This window comes from Falco naumanni, chromosome 4 (genome assembly GCF_017639655.2).
Source record: "Falco naumanni isolate bFalNau1 chromosome 4, bFalNau1.pat, whole genome shotgun sequence".
Taxonomy (NCBI): Eukaryota; Metazoa; Chordata; class Aves; order Falconiformes; family Falconidae; genus Falco; species Falco naumanni.
The window spans coordinates 44,667,276-44,688,535 of NC_054057.1; the positions used below are offsets into that span (position 1 = coordinate 44,667,276).

The 21,260-nt window shown below is 39.6% G+C and overlaps 1 protein-coding gene across 1 annotated transcript; it reads right to left on the reverse strand.

The window, feature by feature from the left end:
- Positions 1–138: 138 nt before the first annotated feature.
- Positions 139–19,842, reverse strand: MASTL (microtubule associated serine/threonine kinase like). The gene is made up of 12 exons (XM_040593618.1): positions 19,617–19,842; positions 17,482–17,619; positions 15,905–16,044; positions 15,024–15,112; positions 13,568–13,674; positions 13,139–13,271; positions 12,379–12,551; positions 9,968–11,215; positions 7,999–8,137; positions 4,391–4,504; positions 4,205–4,306; positions 139–1,790 (listed from the first exon to the last, which is right to left on the reverse strand). The coding sequence occupies exons 1-12, from the start codon at positions 19,806–19,808 to the stop codon at positions 1,633–1,635; spliced, it is 2,733 nt and encodes a 910-aa protein (XP_040449552.1). The 5' UTR covers positions 19,809–19,842; the 3' UTR covers positions 139–1,632.
- Between the last annotated feature and the right edge of the window lie 1,418 nt (positions 19,843–21,260).

The following is a 21,260-nucleotide window of genomic DNA, read 5'->3' on the forward strand; positions in this document are numbered from 1 at the left end:
AGGCATTTCCCTATTTCTGATCACTGCCTTTGCTGGAGTAGGGGGAAACAGTTTCTTTGTGTAAAAAAAACACCTCCTGCCCCCAGCAGAGTCAAAAAGTATCAGACAAAACAAATAAAGAAGCAAGCAACAGCAAGACCACAGTATTTTATGTATTTACACAAAAGTGTGCAAAGTAAATTTTTTGAGAGTGTAGTAGAGAGGAAAAGAATACATTTTGCCATAAGAGTAACCATTAGTAAACCTGGTCATGCTGAAACTGGAACCTACAAGTTCAAGAACACACAGCAGCATTTCAAAGTTTCAGCCTCCAAACATTGCACATCGTGTAGGTGCACCTAACAGCAAGTTAGTGGCAGCTGTCCAAGACTGCCGTTTCTGTGTAAGTGGGTAGTTACTCGCTTCTATAGTTTTTAGCACACTCCTGTCCAGCTAACAGCAGATGAGCTGTCTCCCAAGATAACCTGGAAGCTACAGGGTTTATACGTAGGTTATGCACAGCAAAGCAAGGTTAGGCCTTCAAGAAACACCACGTAACAGCGAAGACTTGCCAAGTGGTATTCCAGAGCTTCTAAGGGTCAGAAACTTTTGCCAACTTACACAGATACTTGTAGTTGATCAGTAATGAGAAGAAACTTTAAATCTTTCAGCTACTACATTGTAGCTTTTTGTGCTTTTGCCTGTTGTATTTGAAGTCAAGCAGTAAGTGGGGCAAAGCCAATGGGATTAACAGTTGACAAAGAATTCCACATTGAATAAATCTAAGATTCACCTTTTTCACAAAACACACAAAAAAAACCCCAAACCCCACAACAAACAAAACCACACCACAGACCCCAACAACATGCATGTGAAATTTAACTCCATGTTTGATATGAGCAGGATAAATGCAAGTACATTAAAGAGTATGGGGTATTGCAAGTCTTCAGTGCTAACTGTGCAGAATTTATCACTATACTGCTGTGTTTACATTAAACATTCTGCTTTGTCAGTTGGCCTATTTATTCTACAGAATTTATGATGTTGTATTGCATTACAAAACTATGGTAGAACCACCACAGTTTTCTTTTAGAATAATGTTTTTAAGAGAAGGTTTGACATTTCTCTAAGAAAAAAAACAGTAAGAGAAGTAAGGCATTTCAATGCTGCATTAAATTTTCAATTTTCCACCTCTAATAGAAACGTCAGTTTTGCACAGTAGATATATATTCAAACTGGTCAGAAAGGACTACTCCCAAACAAGACTGCCATCACACTGAACCACCAACAGGTAAGTTGATAATTAGATACAATTAGCATGCATTTATGTCCTTTCCCTGTTACGTTTAACCGGGAAACAACTTCATGCCACCTAACTGGAGTTACTCATTGCTATTAAAAAAAGCCCCATCATTGCCAAGCGTTACTAGCTCTAAGAAATACAACGCTCTGGCCTCTTAGTAAGGTGCAATAAGGTAAAAAGTAACATGAAAGCACTTGTTACCAGCCAAGTTTCATACAGTAGTTTCACTTCAGAATAAAGGATACAATAATAAAAACTGATAGCTTAAAACACACTCTAAATTTACCAAGGAAGTGTTACAGGAGAAGCTGTAAGTGTGCAAAAACATGAAGAAAGTTGACATCTTGATGCTATAAGCTAAATGCAGACACAGTCAGGTGCTGAGCATTATTCCTAGCTTCAAAGTAAGAGGTATCGGTTTCATCATCTGGCTGAGGTATGAATGGCATAGTTTGATTCTGTAGATTGTCCCAGTCCACACCATGAAAGAGGGGATGATGTTTCAGTTCTGAAACAGAAGTTCATGTAAACATTATAAGCTTTCTCTCATCCAAGCCTTATAGTTCCCTTGATACATAACTGTTTGTAGATTGGCTCAGTGTTGCTCTTCTGGAAATTCAGAGTGCAAACTGCAGCTGGGTTTTGATTACACCAGCCTCAGGGGGATCAAACTGTTGTCACACCAACAGTCCTCCCCTAGCTGGAGAACCTATTCCACACAGCACACATACTGGATCACAGGTCCCCTAGGGGCATTTCTCATGATAGAGCCCCAGAGGAATTTTAAGCATCACTTCACAGTCCACTTCTAATTTTGCCAAAGTTCCGTGCTGAATAGACATCAGAGTCACTCTCACCCTTCTCCACTCCAGGCCACCTGCCTTCTACTAGCTCATGGAGCAGTCGCCCTCTGCTTTGCACAGTCCCCTTTGGCCTACCACCAGAGATGGAAGTCTAAACACCCTTATGATGTAGTTACCACAGACCACCAGATTCTTCTTTCCCAGCCTGAAGGTGGGGTAAGTAACCAGGCTGCAAGACTTCCTGACTTAAGGAGGGATCCCCTGCCCTGTCCACTCTGACCAGAAGGCATCTTTCTGGCGCACAGGATCTGACACTTCTGTATAACATGGAAACACCACTCCCTGATCAAAGTGGAGTCATTCCAAGAGAGCACCTTTTCAGCTGAGTGGGATACAAACTCATGTGTTTATCAGCTGCACCACACACACAGACACAGAAAATCAAAAGCAAGTAGCAAAAATAGGACAAGTAAAAAAACAAAACAAAAATCACATTTAGGAGGTAGGAGTCTGACCAAGCCAAACATGCACTACAAATTTTAATTCTAAGCACATACCACAGGCTTTTAACTAGTGCACAGTAAGATAGTAACATTTATTATTTCTACATTTCCTGATCAAATAAGCTTCAGTTTGGTGGTGTTTTAGTTTAGACGAAAGGCAATAAATAAATCAGAGAGCCTAACTCCTAGCAGCTTCAGCAGGACACTGCACAGATCCACTGTTATGTAGTTCTGCTCTTAGAAGTTCTCACGTAGGGAAAGGTGCGTTCAGCTGAACAGGTTAGCAGACTTCATTGTCTTTTCCCAATAAGTATTAACATGTCCCGTAGCTGGCAGTCAGCTCCTGCCTGCATCGCTGAACAGGGGGATAAAAACCAAACCCAAGTACTGGCTACCAGTGTTCTCTGCCACATGCTGCTCTTATCTGGAAGGCCTGAACTCAGAAGTGCAGTACTAGGACACGACATAACTGGGATTTCTCAGTAAGTTAGGCTTCATGCTGGAGAAAGAGTAGAGCATGTGTTTGGGGGGGGGGGGGGGAGGGGGGGGGGAGATGATGATAAACAGTGATGGATACTCAATTACAATGAGGAAAACTTAATGGCTGTCCTGAAACCTACTCGTCCAAACTCCAGTTGGGTAAAGATAGCAGATATGGTTAGAGGTCCTGACAAAGAATGAATTTCCAAGAACTTCAGATTGGAAGAATCTATATCACATCATCTAGTTTAAAATTCTGTGCGTGACAGGCAATTAGATTTCACCCTAATATCCAGAAATAAAATAACTTGTGTTTAACTAAAATACCTTTGAATTAAGACATTAGATGCTTTTTGGGAGACATTAAAGAGCTACAAAATTCGCTGTTGACATCACGATTTTCATTTCTAACTATGTGTCTTCTCTAATTTGACTTGGCCTGGTTTCAGCTTCTAGCCTTTAGTCTCTTTATGAGTAAGTATTTCCATTACAACTTCCCTCTTTAGTGATTTCTTGGGTAGTTCTCATAAGATTTCTTCCTTTTTCCAGAACAGCTTACTCTAAGCTTCCTACATATTTTTATTTAAAAAAATGATAATATAGTCACTGTTACAACAGCAGATGTTTTAAGTCCTTCTACAAGGAAACAGACTTTGTATAGTATATATTGTCCAACATGTGTTCCCCTATATATTCAGTAAAGACAAGCTGATTCCTAAGAAAAAAAAAAAAAAAAAAGAGCTCCTTTGCATTAACTTTTGGAGGCTTCTCTCCCAAACTATAGACTTTTAATCAAGGTTCCCGAGATCAGCTAGGTGAAAAACCCCAAACACCTGTTACTAAGTTAAATAAGACTAAACTTTGGTATGTCAGATGTCAAACACTAAACATCCATAGCAAAACAACATTAAAGCAAACCAGCTAGTTCAATTCAAAAAACCCCAAAGTTTCCTCATTCAGGAAGGCAAAACCCCACAAGAAATACAGAAAATACTACAACTTCTGAAGCATTCTGGCACTATACATGGAACCTAAATAGGCATTAAAGTTTATTAGTCTTAGTTTCCAGAGAAGGACATCACCACTTCAAAATTTTTAATTAGCTGCAAAGAACACAAGAAAATTTTAATACTAACCCTTCAGTCCAGCTCTCTTAGTACTGTCAATTGTTAGAAGGATATCTATCGCATTTTGGGCATTATCAGACAGCTTCTCTTCACCCTCAGGCCAGGGAATATCTACAAAGATGCAGATGAGTTGGTAACTCAGACCATAAAACAAATGTTGGAAATACAGTTTCCCCAATTACTGAAACAGATTACCTCTTTTCAAAATATTTTGGAAGACTTGTGCTGGTGTTTCATCGTTAAAAGGTGGAATTCCAGTTAGAAACTCAAACAGGCAAACTCCAAGGGCCCACCAGTCTACAGCAGAACCTGTTAAGAGAAATCCAGCCATTACTGTTATTTGCAAACAGTTGAAGATAAGCCACGGCAGAAACTGAAGAGTGTTTAAATCCTGCAAAATTTCTTGGTAGTGAAGGAAGAGACAAAGTAAGTTGTACTTAATAATCATGCAGAGGATTAAAACTATATTAAAGAGCTTTTAAAAGCCAGTCTGCTCCTTAATTTATTACAGGTAATACTAGGGTTTACTAATAAAACCAAGAGGTCCCTTAAGAACAATTTAATTATCAACTCCCATCACAGAGAATCCAGGAGCTAACTTCTCCAAGAGATTGTTTTATGGTAAGAAACAATTGTTAAACAACTGCTCTAGAGCCTTGATGAGTGCTCCATATTGTAACCTGCATCCTTGTCTTGGTTCCTTGAGAAGACTCCAGGAATTAAACTATTGAACTTCATTTGTCTAAATTTATGTCAAAATACTGATAACAGCTTGCAGAGATGAGCCAGCACACAAGAAGCTGGAATTACTTTTCATTACGCTAAAGTTGATTAGGGTAATCTGTAGTTACTACCTATCTCTCCTTTGTTATTAAATAATTTTGGTTTTCCACATTCCAGAAGTTTTTTTTCCACCAAACCCATCTCATTCACCCACTAAAAAACAAGCAAGCAGACACCACTGCATGCATTCTAAGCTTTCTCCATCTTCAGGCCATGCCTACTCCACTATATAAAGAATAGATGCCACATGATGGAAAAAAAAAAAATCTTCAGAAGACTGTGTCATTTTCCTTGGCTTTTTTGGCATTAAAAAAAAGAAAAGACACCGCCAAGGTCAGAAAACTAGTGTTGTGAGTCATTTCCAAAGGACTATTGTCTTAGTTTAGAGATGCTGAAAACTGAAATGCATAACTAGTAATGTAATGCACTTCTAGCAGCTTTTAACATGAGCACCCCTCCAAGCTAAGCATTTCAAAGTTGTTAAAGGTACTTGGACATTCAGATAAAATATTCCCAGCTTCAGTCAAAGTCTAGTAAGATCACAGTTCTAAACAATGTAGACACACAGGTTTCAGCAGCATTTTTTCCCCATCTCATTTAACTATAGATTAACTCCTACTATACACGTGCTAGATCATGTCTATCAATATATGAAGCAAGAAACAGAAGTATCAGGTCTTGAGCATCCGAGCCTTTTTCACCCATACACAAAGTAAATCAAACTGGCTGCATAAAGTAAAAGGAAGCAATGAGAAAAAGTCTCTCTGGTTTGTTTCCTGTTACACAACGTCTTTAAGAATCTGACTTCACTCCTGAAGTAGGCTTACACATGTGATTTCTGACAGCCTACTCATAGTGATACTTATTTATCCTGAATCTTTCGCGGAAGCATCACACATTCTTATACAGAGTGCATATGGGACATATCTTTACATATAGAAACATTGTTCATCCAGAGTTTTCTTGGAAATTGTGATCTAGTTATACTTGGATTGTTCACAGTTATGCTGAATATTCAATTTCTACATAGTATATAGCAAACTCCGAGATCACAGTCCCTGCATCTAAAAAAGCAACGAAGCAAGAACATTACAATTACAGCAAAACCCCCTAACAAATACAAACATCAAATACCAACTATGATTCCCTGAGGCACAGGAACGCCTATTTTTTTTTCTTAAGGTAGTTAACAATAAAGAAAGATGACAATGTTAAATCCAAGATAGAAATAGAAATAAAATATTTCTGTAATGTGATTATAGTTTAGGATTACAACTACATTTATAAGCAATTCAGAAATATTTAACAAGAGAAAGTTTTGAGTTCCAAAGCCAGAAAACCCTGGCTTCACTGAAGGTAATGGGAAATTTGTAATTTATTGATGTAAAACCCAGACTCTTTGCAAGTTATCAATGGAGTCCTGAAAACACTCAATTGCACAGAAGCCACCTTGCAACCAAGTTTCACGTTGTTTAAATAGCATTGCTGACGTCTCCAAACTATTAACCAGTTCTAATGCCTCCCAAAAAAAACAGGATTCCTAAATAGAAGCGCAAACCTACATATGTTTAGTCATTACAGTGAAATAGTGTTGTGGTTTAACCCTAGCTGGTAATTAATTACCATGCAGTGCTTGCTTACTCCCCACTCACCCCAAGAGACAGGGAAGAGAGTTGGAAAAGAATGTAAAATTCAAGGGTTGAGATAAGAACAATTTAATAGTTGAAATAGAATAAAAATGAAAGAACAACAATGATGGCAGTAACAGTTATAATGAAAAGGGGAAGGGAAAAATTAAAAGCCAGAGGGAAAGGAGGAAAAACATGTGGTGCACAACTACTCACGACCTGCTGCCCAGCCAGTCCCTGACCAATGACCTGCCCTCCCCAGCCAACCCCCAGGTGTATACACCAGGCACAGCATCCCATGGTACGGAACACCTCTTCGGCTAGCTCTGGTCAGCAGACCTGGCTGTCACCCCTCCCCATTCCTTGTACACCCCTCCCCAGCCTTTTTGCTGGCAAGGCCTGAGGAACTGAGAAGTCTCACATCAAATCCAAAACACAGCACTGCACTAGCTCCTAAGAAGAAAATTAAGTCCATCCCAGCTGAAACCAGGACAAATGGTGAAATCTCCTTCATGCAGTTTTAGTTAATGTATATTGGCTGCATACAGCAGCATGTTACTGTTCCACAGATAAGCAATCACCGTTTCTCAATGAAGCTCTCATATCTCAGTTTTCCCAAGACTATTAGCTCTAGAAAATAGAAGTATACTTTTAAGATGGAAATACAAGATAATTATAAATACAACAAAGGTATCAGGGATACGCTGCATTTATTTTTTGTTAATGTTTCTTAAAGTCAGCAGGAAAATTTCAGACTTTTTGTTATCTCAGTGCTCAAGTTTTGAGCCCAAGAAATTCATGCACTTCAAAGTTGTGCCATTTTATTATATTACTTTGAAGAAAAAGAGTGTACTTGATTGCTACTACTGTCCACTTATATGGAAGATCCTGCCAGAAATATTAAGTGTTTCATGAGGTCACAACTCAGTAACTGATTTTAATGCAGCTTTATAAACTTACCTGGATGCACATAACACTGATATCAATAAACACGGAATGCATTCTAAGAGTAATTGGAGGCTTAATCCTTTGGTACTAAACATCACTAAGTTCCCCTGACCCTAAAGAATCTTTAGGGACACTCAGGATGACAGAGTTGTGATTCCTAACCCACATACAAGTCTCAGGCTACCCAAGCACAGCTTCCAATGCATTAGATTAGCAGCAGGCAAGACTATGCTAGACAGTCAAAACCTTCAGTCATATGAAAATGTAAATGGAAAGAGCAGCTGAAGCAAACACAGCCATCCGTGTTGGCAAAAGCTAAGTGCTAAGTGTTTTTAAATAATTCATTTTCATATTACTTAAATGTCTGTAGAGCTCAAAACCCTTCAGGAATATAAATATGTCACCTTTCAAGTATTTACAGACTTCAAGGTTTGCCTGTCTTACCATGAGGCTTTGTCAAAAGCAGCTCAGGTGCCAAGTAGTCTGGGGTCCCTAGGATGCGTTCACCTTCCACTGGGGCAGCTCCTCTTCTGACACTCTTTGGAGTCCTGTATGGTGTGTCAGCATCTCCCTGACGAGGAGTCTCAAAAGAAGCAACAAAGATTTTTGGGTGTCAAACAAAACCAGCACTTCCATTTCTTTATCTCAACCATCCTGAAGCATTAAAAGTTGATACCTACTCTCAAGAAACTTTTCCCCAAGTTCTTCCTCCAGTATTAAACCCACAAAAACCAAAACCAAATCCAAAACAAGCCCAAATCCAGCCAATCTTAAACTCCTCTTTCACATTCAAATCTGAAAAAGATAGCCTACTAAATACAATGTCAAAATAGCCTTCAATTTTAGCACCAAATTCTTAATATTAGACAATGAAAAGCAAGCATATGTCAAATATCTGTAAAAGAAAAAGGAGAATCCTGGATTTTCTCACATATTGCATACCAGATGTACTCAAAATATTTTAAATGAGCCCTTTATTGTTTAACCTGTATCCTATGGATTACATAATGCCTGCAGATGAAGTTCTGCTCAGGTTAGACTTAGTGACTGTTACAGCTACACAAATCTGAAAGTAATTTGGGGCATTATTTGAAGATAAATATGCAGGCTTGCAAAGAGATCAATAAATTCTCATAGCCAACAGGCTGACTGCAATGAAATATTTCCTGTTGTGACCTAGAGATACTACTAAATTACCTTGCAGAGACTCTCATTCTTTATTTTTCAATATACCCTTAATTCTCATATATCTGATATAAGTTTGTTTCCAACTTCATCTGCAGTACAGCAGAGGTCAATTCATGATGATTATGCCCTAAAGGCCACGGAACCCACTATTAAAATAGAAAACAGGTAGTGAGGTCGCAGTGATGTGATTTTAAAAAGAATCGCAACAGTATATAAAAAATGTATCCTCCTGTTCAAATCTAAGTTATAAAAACATATAATGCGATCCATCATTTATTTCTCATGAGATGAGGTGCACGCTACTCTGACTCCATTTCAGCTGAATACAAGCTAAGTTTCATCAGCAATTAAACTTAGATGAAAAAAACCTAGCAATTCTGACAGAGACATCAGGAAAAAAGGCTTTCCCCAAAACAACATTTTGAATGTCCCCTTTTGGTACACGAAATCATTCAACACACTGCCAGTTGTCAGAAAGCTTTAAGTCCTGCAACTGGTACCTAAGCAACTGGATGAAGGACTTAGTAACTAAAAATCTCACTGTCCTAAAATAGTCCCAATGTAAGAAAAGTGAAAGTATACTTTTCAATCAGTGTTTCATGTTTTGTTTTGGCATAGCTTTTCTATCAGAGGGATTAAAAAGGTCAAAGCAAAAACTTCTTAACTTGCAAGCAGCTATTATTACTCTTTACATCAAGCACGGTAACATGCTTGTAAATGGTACTTGACAGTACACACTACACCATCACCTTTACCAGGATAAAAAAGAAAATAGCAGGCACAAAAGCAGTTACTAGCAGCTGAACAGCACTTGCAGACTGTCTTGGGAAGGATGCAGGATAAGAAAAAACAATTGAAGACTTCACATTACATCAGGAAGCCTGCAGTTACTTAGAGGAAATACGACATCGCACTAAAAGTAGGATGAGACAAAATAGCACAGGCTTTCTTTGCCAGTTCATTGTAACAGCAAAAGATTTGTCAGAGATGTGGACAGACAATGCATGTTGAGCCAGAGGCAACACAGTGGACATACAGTTATTTCTAAGCTCTTACAGAAATTATAATTTTGGCCACACACATGCTGTAAGTGAAAGCCTTCCAGCAAAGGTCACTTTGACTGACTACCTAAAATTACTTCAATTTTCCCTAAATTACGACTGAAAATTTCAGATCACTAATGTCTAACGCATGCACAAACTTTCCACAATGTCTCTTCACATACCTGATAGGCCCTATACAGTCTTCCTCTTTGTAATGGAGTAATAGCTGTTGGGTAAGAGCCGCTACAAGCAGGTGAAAGATCCATTATATCCAAGGAAGCCATGCTACATGGCTCAGATACATTGGATGTATTAATTGGACTATTATAACTTCGAAAAACAACAGCATTTTTTTTTAAGAGATTCAGTGCTTCTATCATCTTTTCTGAAGATGATACCATGTCGAAGGAAGTTTCTTTCACGTGCTTTTGGTCATTATCTGTTCCATGATGTAACAGCTTGCAGTCCTGGACAGTGTGTGCTTCCTTTTCATTTTGTGAGGCATCTTGGGACTTCGGTGATGTTATTGCCATGTCTTCTGGTTTTGGTTCCTCAAAGGAGAGGTCTTTAACACTTTTGTCCAAATCCAAAAGCTGCTTTTCTAAATGGCCTTCTGTAACAGCAGTTTCAGGAAATGATGAGTCCAAGTCTGCACGGAGGATTCCTAAAGGATTTTCATTATCAGTGCCTATAGAACTTGAGTTCATATACTCCTCTTTATCACCCTTTTCATAACAGTCTGCATCCAGATCACACATAAGATTTTTGGCTATAACTGGAGTAATTGATCTTTCTACTGCTTGCTGGTTACCAATAAAACTCTTAACTTTTTCATTGCTTTTGCAGGTGTCACGTAGGTATCCATCATCACAAAGCATTAAGGATTGAATTTCTGTTGTCAAACCTGTCCTTCTGTTTGCTGGAAACTCTGAGATCCGACAGCCACGTTTGTACTCTGCATTGCTTTTTTTAACATAGTTAAGCTCCTGACAAGGACTAGTGTCAACTAATTCAAAGCTTCTTTTTATACCTGGCTTTTCAAAAATTTCTTCCTCTTTGATAAGCTTGACAGGCTCATTCTGCCTTGAAAGTGACTGCTGTCGATCAGAAATTTCTGCTGTTTCATTAGTCAGCTCTCTTTTACTTACGAAGGCTTTTTCTTCCCAAATCTTATTTTCAGAAAGACATTTTCTGACTATGCCTTTCACATCCAGTGTGGTCACAGGAGTATCTGTTATATCAGAACGTTCACTTCCCAGCTTCTGCCTACTGCCAGAATCATTGCTGCTGATGGGAGAAACAGCAGGCTCCAGCTCTTTTTTCTTTGAAACTTTAATACCTTTGCTATTTGGTAATTCTACATTAGAAAAGAAAGCTGATCCACTGTTACTTGTTTTGCTTGTTGTAGAACATGGTTCACCTTCGCTTTGCTGTAAATGGACAGATTAAATTTGAGTATCAAGAAAATAGGATTACAGTATTATAGAAATGTGTCCCTTAAAATACCTTATTACCACTTCCATGAAGAAGTGTAAATGGGCAAGTGTTACATATTCTTTATAACCACTAGTAGTGACAGATGTGACACAATACAATCAAAATTCAAAACTAAGTTGGGTTAATTTGACTTCAATAACATAAAATAAGGTTGCTAGAATACAATAGAAAATGTGGTATTTTTAAATGCCTAAGGATAAAGAAATATAGCAATTAAAGTTGTATTTGTGATCTTATGTTAAGAAGTTAAGCTACAGAAGTTCTCGCTTTCCAAGAAACCCAAACCAAAGAATCCCATCATACTGCCCTGTGGCATATTATACTTCAGAGATGACAAAAGCAAAATCTGACACTACTACTACCTTGGTAACACAATACTAAAAACAAGGCCTTGGGAAATGGACAGATAAAATGAAGAACTATAAATTGCTTTAAACATGTTTTTATATGTGATCTATATAGGAATCTTAGCAAGGGACTAAATAGCACAGCAGCATTTTCTTTTAGGTCTGTATTTGTACAGAATTTCATTAACAGTTTAAAATAGGAGAAAGTATTTTGTATCAGATATGATTACTGATTTTAGGTTAGTTGATACAAAACCCTTCAGTAATATAAACCTTAAAATTTTTTAGGTTTTAACAGCTAGTAGAAGTTTGAAATGTATTTTATTTATTATTTTTTCCCCAAGTTCAGTCTTTAAAATAAATTCTTTTGCCTGCATGCTGAGCTAGTAATACTATGGTGATAAGGCCAGCTTCCAAAGAGCCAGTGCTCCCAGCATTGCCCACCTTGTGAACGGGGCTAACCAGTGCCATCCAGTAGAAGCCTTCTCTTTCACTCCTTTGCTGCAGGCTAAATGACATTTGCTTTACCTGTTACGTTGCACAGAACTACTATTTGTTTGAAGAAAAAAAATAATAATAGTTTTACCTAAAACTCTTACTCAGAAAGGATTACAACCCCTGCTCCTTCTCCTGTAGGAAGGGCTTCTCTACACTTGAAATAACTGGGGGAAGTAGAAGAGATCTGCAACAGTGCATATACAAGTACAAGCTAATTTTAATTTATAGTGGGAAGATGAAACAGTCCTGACCTCTACATCTTTCTCCCACTTTGGGCTGCTGCAGTATTCTGAGTCTATACTGGACAGGTATGGGTGTGACTGACTACTGGCACTGGAGGTACCAAACCTTCTTCTTGACTGAAGCAGAGTAGGAGTTAAGCTTCTCATTGGCATCACAGGAGTTAATTGAGAAGTATCAAGATCTTGAGAGGAAAAAGAAATAAATAATTCAAATGTTGATACAAATAGGCAACATACGTTAACCAGCTTCACACTATAGCAAGCTTTCACATCAAAGGAAGTTATGGAAACCTATACATGACATCATAATCTCTCGTCATCTTTCCTGCATAGTCAATTCACTCATTTTTTGGAGTAGAATTTAAAAATTCTGCCAAGCATTTAAAAGCAATGTGAACATTGGCACCATAGTAGCCTTCTTTCTCACTTCAGGTTAGAAATGAGAAAACAGCAAGATAAATCAATGTAAACGAAGGCACATATTGCTATATTAAATAATTTTCAATTAAAGTATGCCAAGAACTGATTCCATAAAATCTTAAAGGGTCATTTTGAAATCAGTGGTTGTGCATTAAAAAAAATTAAATGAAAATATGACATATGTAGTGTAAGTGAAGACGTCAGACCTTAACTACTAGAGAAATGGTAGACAGCAAGACACTGACAGAAGCTCACCTTTTATCAAGTGAGTCCAAGCTACTCACATAAAATTAAAAGACAACAACCTTACAGTCATAGTACTATGCAGTGCAAGGCTTGGTATACTCACATGTTTTGAATAATTTAGTTGAAAGAGGGGTATTTTCCTTTTGGACCACAGGCAAGGGAGAAACCACTCCGTACTGACTGTCAGATGATTGACTCGAATCGGGCCCTGGCATTTTCATTCCAACAGGAGTATACTATCAAGCAGGAGGAAGCATAGTTAAAACATCCAGGATTGAGATTCTTTATTACATTTGCATTGGAGCTCAGCCATGTCCATTTACTAAATTTTCTGAAACACAACTGACACTCAGCAGTTTGAAATACAGTCCAAGGTAATCACTTCAGAACTTCAAGGTACTGGAAAAATATAAATCATCATTCTACAGGTTGGCAGAAGAGTGCAAGAATAGCCTTATAACTCCTATTATTACATTTATGATAGTAAGTAAACAAAGAACTAAGTACTTCAAAGACAGTGAAGATTACTTACAAAACCCAGAGAACTGATGAGAGACAACAATTGTCCTGGAGTACGTGAGTAGTCTTGTTTTGGCTTTGCCATTGATGGTGTGGTAAGGATATCCATCATATTTATCTCTATGAACAGACAAAGAAATATTAATCAGGTCAGGTTTTCCTTCTGCTATTAAATAAGCAAAATTACAGGTATTTACTTAAGTCTTATCAAGAAGGGGAAAATTTAGTCACATACTGAACAAATACACAAAAGAAGCCACCAAGCCCAAGTGAAGATATATCCATACATTCTTATTAAAACACAAGCTATTTCTTCCTGTACATCCATCATAAAGTTACAGCTTATAAATACAGAAACTGTAGAAGTCCAGTTTCTTTCCAGCATAGCATGTTGGAAGTGTTACATTTTCTAACTTAATACCAGCTTTGGTTTTCAGGTAGTGATTCCAGCCTACGGCCTAGGGGCTAAGGTGGCAAATTTGATTCAAAGCCTGACTTCTCTCCCAGCGACATCTCAAAAAAGCTACAGAGCAATTTTTCATAGCTGAAAATTTAACCTTAGATGCCATTTTTTGCTCACTAGAGGTAAGTAGGCTTATTGGTTACATATTGTGTTCAACTAGACACAATAATCAGTCTCATTAGAACTTACCAATTAAAGTAGTACATTATAGAAAATACAGTATACTTCGGATTTTCCTCTATACTCTTAAAATCATGAATCAGAAACTCCAGAGACAACTCTGAATTTCTACACTTTTTTAACTATCTAAAAAGGATGTACCTACCAGCAGCTGTCTCAAAAAACTGAACTGATGCAGTGCAGCATTCGTTTGGCCGATACTGCTAAGGGGTTGGAGGTACAAACTAGTTCAGGAACTGCCTATTCACCTTAAGACCTGCAGCCTATTACATGTGCCACACAGTCATTTGACTATTCAGCTATATTTCCTGCTACTTGAAAATGGTATGTGGATATGCTGAAAGCACTGATTTATAATCTTCCGTTGGGGATTCACCACCTCCTCCCTCTCCCTCACATTAATGACTGTAAGGTACGAGTTCTAGTTGGAAATAAATATATACAAGAACAGAGAAACATGAACAGAAGGACAGAAATAGCCAGAGAAACACCGAAAAAAGCCAGAATTATTCATTCACCCTTTGAATTCTCTTAGTGGATTTCATAGAAAAAAATTAAATCCATACCCCTCAAGAGAAGTGGCTAGAAAATTGTATTTAATACACCCTTGTCCCAAACATTTTGGCTTCTCAAGTGCAATGCATACAGCAGACCCTTTACTAGCATGTACCTTATTCAGTACTTACCTACTAGAAATCAGATTAGTGCAACATTTTGACTTATTTAATTGGAAGCTGCCCTCTACAGGGATGTAAAGCATTCAAGAATATGGGACTGACACAGAAACAGATTTTAATACAACCAAAAGCATACAGACAACTCTTACCTCTGTTCAGGGTAACTCTGGAAAGCCCAAAGTCTGTCAACTTTATATGGCCCTGATTCGAAATGAGCATATTGTCTGGCTTCAGGTCCCTGAAGACATGAATATAGGTGCAGTTAGCAAAAAGACAACTGAGCAGTACTAAAAAAAGTTAACTGACCAGAAACACTCAAAACAAAACATTGATTATAGCTGTTTCTCAGTAACATCTCTTGGCCAGTAGAAGATACCAATTAGAGGAATACACCAAACCAATTAAACATATCTAGCACTAGATATTGTACAAACATCTCATGTCTCGTAAAACCACTCAGTATGTCACAAGAGCTGCATATTTCGTGTTTCAGCAGGTTTAACGAGTGTTCTTCATGATTACTAGCATCACGTTTACCTAACGTGTAGCTCCTACACATGACAAGCAAACCTCTACTAAGTTTTCCTGTGTTCTCTGTAGCACTACTGAATACAGCAAAGAACTCTCACTACAGGGGGAGCATTAGAGTAGCCAATATCCCTTTGTCCTACAGCTGCATGCTTGTAGTATCCAGAGGGTTCCTGAACTAACTGATATAAAAGCCACAGGAAGGAGACCTAGAAGGCAGCATAGCTGCTAATACACCACTGTACTGGGGGAAGAGCGTGCAAGCAGGGTAAAAGTCTATACTTGTCTGCCTAACATATATGGACAGATTTGATTTTAGGTCTTGGTTTTTGACATTGCTGCAATGTACATGTGCAAAAACAACTTCCAGAAGCTCTAGCAAGTGAGGTAGCTGTTACTACGAAATGGTGATTGGCTATGTGTGAGTGAAAAAATTAAAAACCCAAACTACCAAACAGTTACCTGTAAGGAGAAAAAAAAAAAAAAAAAAGGTAGGTTTTACCTGTGGATTATCCCATGCCTGTGAAGATAGTCAAGAGCCAATGCTGCTTCGGAAATATACTTAACAGCCATTTCTTCATCAAAATATCCATAAATATGGAGAAGAGATTTGACATCTCCACCAATAAGGTATTCCATCACCTGCCAATGAAGAGTTTGATATTTAACATTTTAACATGTTTCAATGTGAAAATATAAAATACCTTTCACCCCTAGAAAAACACAATTTCAAAGAGCAGAAGCTGATAGAAGCTTCCTTGTGTGAACTTCATTTCCCATGCAATACTTTTCACTTGAGTAAAATAATTAAAGCTTCAGATGACAGAGGACATGAAACATTTTCTTTTCATAGACCACCTACTTATATTATTGGCCTAGTCTGCTTTCTGTAGTCAGCTCTCTAATAACTACTGTAGCCAGCTTTCTAATTACCTTCTGATAGATTTCTATATTACAGAAAAAATACTGCAAAGCACTTCTGTGAAACTCACAACCCCAAGCCAATGACCACTGGTATTTTGATATGTACAGAACAGGTATCTCAATGACTTTTTTTTTCAAGTATTTATACACAATATTACACAAGACCTGGGTCTTGTGAATTAAGTGCAAATTTCCAGAAATTTATACAGAGAGCTACTGTGCATTTAAGACACAAAAAAGAATGTTTAAAAAAATACATACATCCGAAAACAATCCTCATGTTCTTATGGTGCATGACACATTCAAGATAAGAGTCATCAGGGTTTCAGATGCTCCTTCCTCAGTTCCAAGAATGAGTTTATGGGGTTTTGGTCAATAAATATCACCAGTACTTAGATTCCAACGTACAACTCTATTCCTCATATTGACTCTAGCATCTCCTTTACAAATCCTTCACCCTGAACTCCTCTACCCCACACAGCAGTCAGAGATTCCAGGAAAATAAGCCTTCCTTTACACTAAAAATGCATTGTAGGAGTGCATAGCAACCTTACCTCAGAATTTAATCAAGCTGTACACTAAGTGTGCATACAGCAAAGCAAACAAGTTAAGCTAGACCCTTTGTATACAGTCTTAATTCATACCACCTATGTGTGGAGGTAGTATATAAAACTATATTCCAGTCCTATTGTTCTCCATAGTGCTCCACGTAGACTAGCACTTAGTTTTGCCACTCACTTATCTTCTTGTCATCTAGGCCAACCACCATAATGAATTTTCTAGACCAACTACCATAACGAATCTTGAGCACAGGCAACAAGTAAAAAAGATTGTCTCTAAATGAGCCACAGGATATCTTTCAGTCACTTCTATTCTGCTTAAACAGAATAGTTTGTTTTGTTTCCCCCAAGATTTCTACATATGCCTCAAACAGATTAGCTATTAGAAAAAACTCTTCTGTAGAAAAAGGGAACACGGGCGCAAAGATCTCAAAGGTACAAGGGGAAGAGAAATTCCACTTGTTCAACCATTCTGAGAAACAAGAAAGTAAGTGGCTAAGGAATACCACTCACTACTATAAAAAATTTTCAGAATACAGTTCTGCACTCTATTTTCAATGCTATCATAAAACAGCACAGCCATTTATTTACTCACTAAATAAATGTTATTAGCTGACTGAAGCGAGTAGTATAAGTGCACAATGAAAGGGCTTTTACTGAGGGCCAACGCATCTCTCTCTGCCTGGACCTGATGAACCATGTTTTTGTTGATCATGTCTGCTTTTTTCATCACCTGAAAAACAAAACAAAATCAAGTAGATAAACATTCTTTTCTTTGTTCAACCCACAGTTCTCTGTTAATTCTTTACTTCAAACTTGCATACACATATACAAAAAGCTATAACTTCATATACAGAATTTCAAACCACAGGTTAAGGGAACCTTTTCTTGTTGCTCTTCTTTTAGTTGTTCTGCATGGAAATTACACTACCAATTTTTAGTGCAATTGTACACACTGGAAAATGAATGTTTAAGCTGTACACAAAATTAAGCTGCCCTGACTGGTTCTCTTATCCATAGTACAAAACTCTGAACCAGGAGAGAGTGTTCAACACTTAGATACACACTTGCTGACCAAGTGTTTTCATCTCTTCGGACACTGAGCTATTACGGCCTGAGGACTGAAAACAGAATGCAACAGTAAGCCATCCCATCTTGGTATCCTCAAGTACAAGGCTGCAACTACTGCAGCCTCTAATTCTTAACTTTGCAGAGAAAGCAAGTGAGTTTTTGCTTAATTTTAAATTTATGATCTGTAATCAAGCACCCAACAAATATTTGCTTCCTTGTGAAGAAGCCTCAAAGACATGCCACTCACAGCGAAGAAATAAGCTTAACTGTGACTGAGGCTCTCATTACTGTATTGAATTACTCCACTATATGCTGATGCCCACTCTACTAATTTTGAATAGATGATGCAAAATACCACAGCTCATTGGTATTTCGGCAAGCATTGGAAGTTTGCTCACCTTCAACACCTTTGGTCCATATATGCATGGTGATAGTAAAGCAAGTTTAATTTACCCATTCTCTGTGCAACACAACTGTAAAAAATCGAGTCTACAGCTGCCACCGTCATTCAATGACAGAACTGGATAACATAAGAATAGCAAGACATAAATGTAATTTGATACTGTTTATGTAAGAGATGACCTTAACCGTAAAAATGTTTAGCATATCTTAAATTCAGTAGCTGGAATAATCCATAATTCTCGCTCCAATCAACATAAAGGATTCACACAAAAAAATTTAGGTCACAATACTTTCAGTAAACTTGTACAACATACTAAAGCAACACAACTGAAGCACTCTATATGCAGCACCTAAACTGTAGGATTAGTTTCCACACCTACCACCACTATTATCAGCGTTGATACCAAAAAAATTCCAAGACATACACAGAATGCATAAAACTGCACTTTCAATAAGTGGTGACCTTAACTGTACAAATATTTAGCATGTGAAATGTTGCAGGTAATAAGAATCCCTAAACTTCACTGCAATAGGGATTTACACAAAAGGATTTACACAAAAGCTTTCACCTCAAAATGTTTATAATAAAATCATGTAGACATATATACTTCAGTGACATCTCTTTTGCATGACTTCTTACATTTCCTTTTGTGTACTATGCAGCTGTAATTCCTTTAGTGTAAAGCCAAGCTCGCATAAGCCACCTGTAAAGTTTTTACTGACAAGCCTAGCTTTTAGCTTTTCGTGCATCAACATAAAAAAATGCAAGCTTTTAAGTGCTTACTCAGCCAAAACCCTTTTTAAAATTTGCTCTCTTTACCCATTCAGAGGCAGACTTATCACTCATGAACGTGGGAATGCCCTCCCAGTGGCACGACAACTGAATGTGTCAATTATAACAAGTTCTTACTCATTTATATAGCATTCAATTATAACAAGTCTTTACGAGCACGAAACAAAGAGCACCGTGGCGCTTTGGAGGGCTTTGGGCAGTACACTTAACGTACTCCTAAAAGCATTTGCTGTTGCCAGATGCCTGCTAGCCAAAGGCTCCAGGCGAGCAGGGGCGTGAAGCGAGAGCTAACACAGCCGTAAGGACAAGCGTCCCGCAGGCCGGCGGGCAGGGCCGGGGCCCTCCGGGTGGGAACCTCTCTCCCCGCGGGACGTGGCTCTCCCACACGGAGGTACAGGAAGGCGGAGGCCGGCAGCGGCGCGGCCGCGGGCAGCGAGAGGCGCCGAGGCCTGCAGGCCCCTCACCTTGACAGCGTAGAGCCTCCCCGCCTTGCGGCCCAGGTACACCTTCCCGAAGGCGCCGCGGCTGATGGGCTTCACAATGGTGAACTCCTCGATGGAGGGGGGCCGGGGGACCTCGATGCGCCTCGGGCCGACAGCAGCAGCGGCCGCCCCCTCCTCCGGCTGCGCCCCGGCAACCAGCTCCAGCGGCCCCATATCGCGCCGCAGCCCCGGCTCCCGCGCCGATTCAAAGCGGCGCCCGCCCCGCCCCACGCCGTTACCGGCCAACGGGCGGGCGCGCGGCAGGCGGGCGGTATTCTCGCAAGACCCGCGGCGCGGCGCCCGCCGGGAGGAGGCGGCAATGGCGGCTGGAGCGGGGAGGCGGCGAGCGGGGGGCGGGGGAGGGGCGCACGGCCCCGCCCTCCGGTACGGCCGTGGGCGCTGGTGCCGGCAGCCGCCTCGCTGGCGCGTCCCGGTAACGCTGGCGCGCCTGGCGCTGGTGCCGCTTGTGCGGCGGTGGGAGCCGTGATGCCGCCCGCCCCCCCCCCCCCCCCCCCCCCCCCGCCTCCGGTCTCGGCCCTGCGCCCCGGGCAGGCCGCGGTCAGGTTTTGCTGATGACCAGCAGAAACTGAACGTTGATTATGGACACCGAGAAGCTGAATAAAGTTGGTTGCAACGTGACCTTCGAGGGCAGTGCCAGCATCACCGGTGGGTTCAGGTCACTGTCCGGCTAAGCCACCTTGCCTCGTTACAGCCTACCCGGCTCCATCAGCAGATATCCCCGCTGTGGTTATTGTGTGTGGCAAGTTAAAACGGCACACATACGGTCTGGTGGCTTTTTTGTTTGTCTTTTTTTTAAAAAAAGCACTTATTGTGACAAACTGCCAAAGCTTTGACTAGTAACCACTCAATTTGTCATCCAGGTTTCTAATTCAGGAGTAGGTTGATACTCGCTACTGATGGAAGAATTACTTTAAAAATTAAAAAAAAAAGGGGGGAAAGCAAATGTCGTGAAAAACAGAATTACAAACAGTTAAACGAGGCCTTGGGAGAAGGTACACGCCCATAAATATGTCAAGCTGGGGCAAGACAAACAAGATAAGCTCAAAGAGAACCAGATGGTTAATGAGACTAAACAGAAAATTATGGGGACTATGTATGAGCTATCCTAATTAGCATAATAAAAGAACCACCCTCGATTAAAGAAAGCCCCCTCCCCACAGGACAGGTGTGGTGAAAACCAAGAATGCTGTACCTGTAAATGGCGATAGGGCTTGTGAGAACCAGTGAGAATTAACTGTGACTGAACTCCATAGTGAACAATTGTTCAAAGTGGATAAAAAGTTCTGCTGTGTGGAGAGGTGTGCTGGCTTTCTGGAGTTACCACCCAGCACCCACCTCTGCAGAGACATGCAGTGAACAAGTATCTCTGTGTGGTTGATTCTTGCACAGTGAGTGAAGAAGCCAGGTTTGGTATAACACTGTGAGCAGGTAGAGTGTCCTCTCATTGTCACGGGAAGCTTGAAGGTGTAGGAATGAAACAGAAGTCTATGTGAGACATAAAGGAACTGGAAGGTAATACTTACTTAGAAAGAAACACCTAATTTTGGCCCCACATACTCATTTTCTCATATGCTTCACTCACATTTTCTCACACTCGCAAGTTCC